The 8,141-nt window shown below is 50.6% G+C and overlaps 3 protein-coding genes across 5 annotated transcripts in view; 2 read left to right on the forward strand and 1 right to left on the reverse strand.

The window, feature by feature from the left end:
* The window catches only part of LOC1277877 (uncharacterized), a 74,740-nt gene extending 69,637 nt beyond the window's left edge, over positions 1-5,103 (forward strand). For all 3 annotated transcript variants that reach the window (XM_061661630.1, XM_061661631.1, XM_061661629.1), the window contains exons 10-16: positions 1-48; positions 128-345; positions 470-658; positions 2,158-2,351; positions 2,513-2,634; positions 2,725-3,672; positions 3,739-5,103. The exon at positions 1-48 is cut by the window's left edge and continues 77 nt beyond it. In XM_061661630.1, the coding sequence (XP_061517614.1) occupies positions 1-48; positions 128-345; positions 470-658; positions 2,158-2,351; positions 2,513-2,634; positions 2,725-3,672; positions 3,739-4,741 (2,722 nt within the window). In that variant the 3' untranslated portion in view covers positions 4,742-5,103. The remainder of the gene's footprint in view (positions 49-127; positions 346-469; positions 659-2,157; positions 2,352-2,512; positions 2,635-2,724; positions 3,673-3,738) is intronic.
* LOC5668095 (uncharacterized) lies at positions 5,027-6,038 on the reverse strand. The gene is made up of 2 exons (XM_001688975.2): positions 5,917-6,038; positions 5,027-5,853 (listed from the first exon to the last, which is right to left on the reverse strand). The coding sequence occupies exon 2, from the start codon at positions 5,815-5,817 to the stop codon at positions 5,455-5,457; it is 363 nt and encodes a 120-aa protein (XP_001689027.1). The 5' UTR covers positions 5,818-5,853; positions 5,917-6,038; the 3' UTR covers positions 5,027-5,454.
* Positions 6,039-6,074: 36 nt separating this feature from the next.
* LOC1277875 (phosphatidylinositol glycan anchor biosynthesis class U protein) lies at positions 6,075-8,046 on the forward strand. The gene is made up of 5 exons (XM_317383.5): positions 6,075-6,460; positions 6,522-7,182; positions 7,262-7,533; positions 7,602-7,744; positions 7,822-8,046. Exons 1-5 carry the CDS (start codon positions 6,337-6,339, stop codon positions 7,933-7,935), a joined length of 1,314 nt encoding a protein of 437 aa, XP_317383.5. The 5' UTR covers positions 6,075-6,336; the 3' UTR covers positions 7,936-8,046.
* Positions 8,047-8,141: the final 95 nt, after the last annotated feature.

An 8,141-nucleotide genomic window follows, 5' to 3' on the forward strand; every position in this document is an offset into this window, starting at 1 on the left:
GAATCAGCTCGAAAAGCACGGCGGCCTACTGGAGAACTTGAGCATCAGGTAAGCCATGAAAGACAAGCCCGACCCATCCAAGTAAGCTACTAATTGCGCTTCACCCAACAACAACAACAAAAAACAGTATCGACCGATGGTTGGTGCCGCTGCCGCAGGAGGACACGAAGAAGAAGCGCAAGAAAAAACCGTTGCCACACCAGCTGACCGCACCGTACATCAAGAACAACTACGTCTATCTGTCCTTCCTGACCGTCTTCACGCTGATCAACGTCGGCCTGTTCGTTTCGCGTGCCATCCAGTACCGGAACAGCAATGGGTTCGTCATAATGGCCCGTGCCTGCGGTAAGTCGCCATCCTTTCCCCTTTTACTATCACTCACACTCCCGACACAGACGCGGGTTGTGTGTAATCCTTCCCTAACATCTTAATGGCCGTGATGATGGGGCTTACCTGCGTTTTCTTCCAGGGCAATGTCTCAACTTTAACTGTGCCTTCATACTGGTGCTGATGCTGCGCCAGTGCATCACCTTCCTGAGGACGCGCGGGTTCACCGCCTTTCTGCCGCTGGACCAGCACATCTACCTGCACAAGCTGACCGGCGTGCTGGTGGCCATCTTCAGCCTGGTCCACACCATCATGCACCTGTTCAACTTCAGTGAGTACCTTTTCACTTCCGGCGCCTACTTGTATTTGGCAGATTTCGCAGACGCACTCTGACTCGAAAACTAGAAGCTTCTACCGAATGACAACAACAATGACAATTCGCCTAGCAACTGCTACGCTGTTGCGAGAGTGGGATGGAAAGAGACAGCAGCCGTACTGCAGCCACGCTCTGTGTCTGTCCAATTTTGTGACGATGATGATGATTACTTCTTTTTTAAGCGCATTTTTTTTATTATTACCACCATCTCTGGCCATTAGTTCTCCCACCCCCTTTTCCACCCCTCCTGTAGGGCGGAATCGTAATCACGGCTTTTATGGCTTTATTTTACGCAAACCCCGTTTCACTGATCGCGACCGACCACCGATCGGTCATTTCCTTCCAAGACGGCGCCCTGCTCGCCGATCGGTCATTCCAGCAAGAGAGAGAGAGGAGGGGAAGGGCAGGAAGTCATAAAATGCCCCCTCATCCCTCCCACCCCTCAAAAACGCAGCAGTGTAAAAATCTCAAGCACGAATGCACTTTTATAGATGCACGCGCTCTCCCATCACCGATTGTGGTGGGATAAATTAACGAAACGAATGCGACCCGATATCATAAATTATACTTTTATAACTCAATTTATGTTTTTGTTCTTCCTTCCTTCGCTCGCCCAACGGCATTGAGATTGGTTTAATTTGGGTGTCTAGCAATTTGGAACGCATGCCAAGTTTGTAGAGGTTGTTAAAAGTAGGATACTAAAGTATTGGAATTTACTAAAATTACTTTGTCTTTGTAAATTTGTAGCAAATTGTTGTGTAAATATTTAATACATTTCGTACATATTTTGTAGTACTTTTCTTCTCCTCTCTTTCAACATTCCCCTTTCGTTTATCCTACCATTATACAATGTAACCTTCTGTACTTAATCTCTCTCTCACTCACTGACTTTGCCGCCGGTAGCTGTCTTATCTAGACGGGCCGTTTCCTTATCACAACCAGGCCCCGGTCAAACCGGCACCGCAAAGAAGCCTGTCCAGCCTGTCCGAGCTAATCGATGAAATATCAGCCACCGACATCCCCGATCATGGAGTACGGGGACAGGGGCTGGGACGGTAATCGCCACCGGGCCACTCGCTCACTCGATCGGCGAGCGAGCGGCGTTGGAATTTGTCTCGTTAAAAATTAATTTACCCCACTAACAGGGGTGAACAAACGCATATCCGGTGCATTACAATGTATCGCCCTACTCCACCCCATGAACTGACCACTTTTAAGAGACAGCCCCCCTTTTCTCTCCCGACTGCAACCAACAGCTCCGGCACCCTGACACCGTTAGCGCCTAGTAATCGCATTAACCCTAATCCCTAATCTTTCTTCTTTGTATTTATCTTTCCATTTCCAATGTACAAAAAAAACTACACACCACCACCACCACCACCTTTCCGTCATCCCAACCTCTCTGACGCCCAATCTCTGTGGCATGCTACTCCTTCCCGTGTATCCATAATCAGCCACGATCGTCGTGTACGATCCGGTGCTGAACGCCAACAACTACACCACGGCCGAGTGGCTGTTTACGGCCCGGCCCGGGCTGTTCGGGCTGATTGGAGGCTGCGCCAACCCGACCGGCGTCGTCCTGGTGCTGATCCTGCTGATCATGTTCATCTGCTCGCAGCCGTTCGTCCGACGCGGTGGCAGCTTCGAAGTATATGCGGATATGCAAACTGTTTAACCGATTAGTTTTAGATTTAGATATTGTGCTAACATTAGAATAACCCAACTGTCATCACTTTTTAGCGACTGTTCTTTTGATTTGCCTACTTGACCTTTAACCTTTCCAAATTTCAACTTCCAACTTCCCGACAGGTGTTCTACTGGACGCATCTCCTGTACGTACCGTTCTGGATATTGGTGCTATTCCATGGGCCTAACTTTTGGAAGTGGTTCATCGTGCCTGGTTTAATCTATCTGGTCGAGCGCACCATAAGGTAGGTGGAGAGCGAGCTCCCAACTCCCAATGCATCTACTTTTAACCCCGTGTTTCCTCTTCCTTACAAACGCCAACTCCTGCTCCAAAGATTAGTCTGGATGCGCACGGAACACGGCAAGACGTACATCTCGTCCGGGCTGCTGCTGCCCTCCAAGGTGACACATCTCGTCATCAAGCGCCCACTACACTTCTGCTTCCGCCCGGGAGACTACGTGTTCGTCAACATTCCCGCGATCGCCCAGTACGAGTGGCATCCGTTCACGCTCAGCAGTGCGCCGGAGCAGGAAGACTACATCTGGCTGCACATCCGGGGAGTGGGCGAATGGACCAACCGGCTGCACAACTTCTTCGAGCGGGAACAGGAGCGGCTGCACAATGGCGAAATTCCTGCCCTGGTCGCTGGAAGTTCTGGGTCGGCCTCCGTAGCTGCCGTTGCTGCGTCGGCTAAGGCCACTGGTGGTACGGTTGACGTGATACAGGAGAAGCTGAAGTCGACCCCGGTTGCGACGATCCACAAAAGCTCGAGCTATGAATCGGCCCTCAACAAAGCGAAACCCTCTGGAGTAGGAGGAGCTGGAGGACCAGGGGGACCTCGGGCAGGGGACGCCACCACACCGGCCGGTATTATGAAGCAGCGACATCCACCTGGCACCTCCAAACTGGCCATGGAGGGGTACAGTGCACCGTCACCGGTTGCTACCTCCACCGCGCAGTCGGCCAAGTTCGAGCGACAAATGTCGGACAATCGTGCGTTCAAGAAGATACAGGCAACGCTGCAACGGACCTTCTCCCGGCGCGATCAACTCATCCCACGATCGGGTGGTGCTGGCGGGGTAGGCGGCATTGCGAACGAAGGCTTCTCGGGCGATGGAGCGGATGGTGGAGCGGACGGGTCGGAGCTGAAGGATGCGAAGCGTAAGGTTACGCCGGAACAGAGCCTGCACAAGCTGATCTTCCAGCAGAAGGTGCCGCTGGAGAAGTCGCTGTCCATGCCAGACATGCAGAACAAGTTCAAGAAGCGGGAACGGATGATGGTGTAAGTAGAGTTGATGTAGCGAAACAATCTTCCCAGTGTTGATGACTTTCTCTTTCACCCCAACAGACTTCGTGAGTACATGCGTTCAGAATCGGAACGATCGTTCGATGAGGTGCAGATCCGCAAGGCACGACTTCAATCGCTCGGACTCGCCTACCTAAGCCCGCAGAACAAGTCGCTCGCTCAGAGCTTCCGGTACATGCGCAACAAACCGACCATCATTGCGTTCAAGACGCCGAGCCTGGAGAACTGTGAGCCACGTGATTCGACCAACTCGATCGTCGTCTCGCCCGGTGTCTTCACGCAGAAGGATGCGGAAGAGGGTCGTACGGCAGGAGCGCTACCAACTTCGGGGCCGGCCTCTTCGGTGGTTGCTGTCGGATCGGGAGCAGCATCAGCTGCCAGCTCCAATCCAGCAAGCCGGCCAGTGAACTATCCCGTCGGTAAGCCGCTCGAAATCTACATCGATGGACCGTACGGTGCACCGTCGAGCCACATCTTCCAGGCCCAGCACGCGATACTGATCGCCACCGGCATCGGGGTGACACCGTTCGCCTCGATCCTGCAGTCCATCATGCATCGCTACTGGAAGGCACGGCACTGCTGTCCCCGCTGCTCGTACGAATGGTCGAGCGAGATTCCACCGACGATCATGAACCTGCGCAAGGTGGACTTTTTCTGGATCAATCGCGACCAGCGCTCGTTCGAGTGGTTCGTCAACCTGCTGTCCCAGCTCGAGATCGAGCAGGCCGAGCTGGGCAGCGCGATGGAGCGCTTCCTCGAGATGCACATGTACATTACGAGCGCGCTGCAGAAGACGGACATGAAGGCGGTCGGGTTGCAGCTGGCGCTGGACCTTCTGCACGAGAAGGAGAAGCGCGATCTGATCACGGGGCTGAAGACGCGCACGAACGCCGGCCGGCCGAACTGGGACAAGGTGTTCAAACAGATCCAGGACCAGAAGAAGGGCAAGGTGACGGTGTTTTACTGTGGACCGCCCCAGCTTGCCAAAACGCTGCGCTACAAGTGCGACCAGTTTGGGTTCCAGTTCCGGAAGGAGGTGTTCTGATGGGGAGGAGAATTGATTGTTAGCGTGGTTTATTTATCGTACCCCGTGTCTCTTTCATTGTTCAAGTTTGATTGTTTTGTTCTGTTTTTTTTCTCCCTTCATCATCCACACACGTTGCGATTGCTATTTAATTTATCGTTTCGTTCGTCGAGTTTTGGAGGTTCTATCGAGCGTGTTAATTTATTCATTAGGATTGCGTAAACGGCGAGAGCTAAACGTTTTTTGAAAATAGTCATGTAAATTTTGCACCTTCTTTCAAGCACTGCCAACCGCATGTTAGGATCGTTTGTTTTTAAATACAACACCCAGCTATATTTATTGTACTAGAATAAAGAATCAACTCAGCAAATGGCGAGAACTAAGCTAGTTTGGAACATATTTTTTCTTGCGTGTCCTATCCGAAATAATTCCACCAACGGACAGTAACAAACGGCATTCAAACGGGAGAAATTCAAACGGTTTACAGGACCGACCGCTAGATGGCGCCAGTCGCAATTTCATTCGCAAGGCTGCACGGTACTCGTGCAGTCTGTGCAATTGAAAAGCGTGATGTTTTTGCAACGGAAATCACACACTTTGTTTCGAATACTTATTGCAGCGAGTTAAGTATCCTTTTAAATGTATTTTATTACACTACCGGATGCTTAAAACGGAACTTCCCTAACAACCAACAAATGCTCCTCTATCCACCAATACACCACTCCACCAACTTGCTAATTCTGTGCCGATGTGGGATATTTTTTCAGCACCTTGTTTAGCTGCTTGTAGTTGAGGTCCTTCCCCGCCACCAGCACACCCTTGCTGGACGTTTCCTTTTTGGCCGTTTTCTTGTCGAGGTACACTTTGTAGCACCGCTGGAAGTTGCCCACCTCCTTCGCGCACAGGCTCTCGTTGAAGTCGTTCGTCTTCAGGCAGGAAAACATCACCGCCATCTCCTGCAGGCAGGCGACATCGCTCGTTTTGTCCGTTTTGCCGCTCACATGGTTTTTCAGCTTCAGCGGCAGCACCTCCTGAAACGGGACGTCCGCTTCGTTCTGTGGTTTGCGTGTACGCAGCAATACGCTAGCCATACGCATCTTGGCGGCTTGGCTGGTGTGTGTGTCTTGGGTGAGCTAAAAGGTGGCAACATAAATCATGAGAAAAGAGGTAAACTTGCAGCTTATTTTATTACTTACCTGACGAACCGGGCAAAAAGAACGCAACACAGCCGGAGCAACTTTTCTGCCGGAGAAAAATTGTAAACAAACACCGTGTTAGATAATTTGACAGCTCTTCATGCGGTTGCCAGGTGTAGAAGTGAAGCGGCGCATATAAACAAACGGACATCTGTCAAATTTTGAGCTGCCGAAAGCAACAAACAATAGCAATAGCAACAAAAGATAAACAACGTTCATTTCGTCGCCCCTTTTGTACGATAAATACCGGGCTTGTATCCAAAATTGACGAGAATGTGGATTGAAATGTGACTATTGCGAGCTGGTGAATTGTGAATTGCGAGCTTGAACATTAGGTTTACATGTTAAACAATACATCACAGAGCGCTGGAACTGTCTCGTTGGAGCTGAACTCGGACCAAGGGTGATAGGGAAAAAACAATGAAACTAGCAATAAGTGTAGGAGTGGCCGCGGCCGTGCGGTTCCTGCTTATGAACTCCCGCTATTCCCACGGGATACAGAACCGGGTGGAGGTGTCCACACCCATCAACTCGTGGAAGAGGGGTAAGTTTTTCGCACATTAAATCGGACACTTTTATCTAATAACATTCCTTCCGCTCCCCAGTCGAGGAAGGTGCCTATCTGTACGCGAACGGAGTGAATCCGTACGATGGCGACGTGTACCACAAAAACCCTCTCATACTGCATGCCTCCCGCTGGCTGCTCGATAACGTCCCCAGTGCCATACCGTCCCTGTTCATCCTGCTGGACGTAGCGACCGGCATCCTTCTCCTGCTAGCAGCGCGTGTATTCATCCGCGAAATGTACGAAAAACAACGAAAAGAAAAGGATAGCTACGCAAAGGACACGGAGGAGCTACATCTAGTCGAGACGGACATGCACACGGTGCCGATGTCCGTGGGGTTCGCCTACCTGTTCAATCCCTACACCATCCTGAACTGCGTTGGACAGACGACGACCGTGTGGAGCAATTTCCTGCTGGCCGCGTTCTTCTACGGGCTGTCACGCCGTCAGCGGTTGCTTAGTTTTTTGGCGCTTGCTCTCGAAACACAGATCAATCTGTATCCGTTTGTTCTGCTCGCCCCGGGCGCCCTACACATTGCCAACCAGGAGCTGAGGGAGAACGGGGGCAGCGCTGGCAGTCGGTTTCGTAGCATAGCGAGCAGCAGTGTGTTGTTTGTGGCGCTATTTTTAGGCGTTAATTACTTCGGCAGCTTTCTGATGGGTGGCGACTGGAGTTTCCTAGATGCAACGTATGGTTTCATGTGAGTTGGGGGTTCGAACAGCAAACATTCAACTTTTAATACATAATTCTCTTCTTTGTTTTAATGCACCATCAAACAGTATCAACTGCCGCAGCTTGCAGCCTAACATTGGGCTGTTTTGGTACTTCTTTACCGAGATGTTCGATCACTTCCGGACGCTGTTCCTGTACTCGTTCCAGATCAACGCCACGCTGCTGTATCTGTTTCCGCTCACGTTCAAGCTGCACAAGGAACCGATCATGCTTGCGACGATGCTGATCGGTCTGGGGGCCGTCTTTCGCTCGTATCCTTGCATCGGAGACGTTAGCTTCTATCTCGCCCTCATACCGCTGTGGAAATCGATCTCTATGTGTAAGCGTATAGGCAGTGGGAGTATCTTGAGAACAGAAGGACACTCATTCACATTCTTTCCTTTCCAGTCATGAAGAACAATTTTATCGTCGGTGCGACAATGCTGGTCACGAGCGTGCTTGCGCCCACCGTGTGGCATCTGTGGATCTACAACAATTCGGCCAACGCCAACTTTTACTTTGGCGTGACGTTGATTTTCTGCACCGCGCAGGTAAATAGCATGCATGGGGGGGACAATTATACAGGGGAGAGTTTCTCACGATCACGATTATGCTTTTCTTTCATTAGATTTTCCTAATAACCGATCTCTTCTTTGGGTACATCAAGCGAGAGTTCTGTCTGAAGCACGGCATTCGTGTGCTCGTGGACGGAAAGGAGGCACGAATTACGCTGGAGTATTAAAATGAAACAGTTTTATCAATCTACCCATCAGGGGAAGTGGATAAGAGCAGCTGTAAAGAAAAGCTTAGAACAAACAAATAAATTAAATTACATTTTCACCACCCCCACAAAGCAACCGAATGGCGCACATTTCTTACCACTTTCTGAAGAATACGATAACGCACAAGTTTGATCACAAGTCTTATTTATTGATTCCAATAAAAAGC

Source organism: Anopheles gambiae, chromosome 3 (genome assembly GCF_943734735.2).
Source record: "Anopheles gambiae chromosome 3, idAnoGambNW_F1_1, whole genome shotgun sequence".
Lineage (NCBI taxonomy): Eukaryota > Metazoa > Arthropoda > Insecta > Diptera > Culicidae > Anopheles > Anopheles gambiae.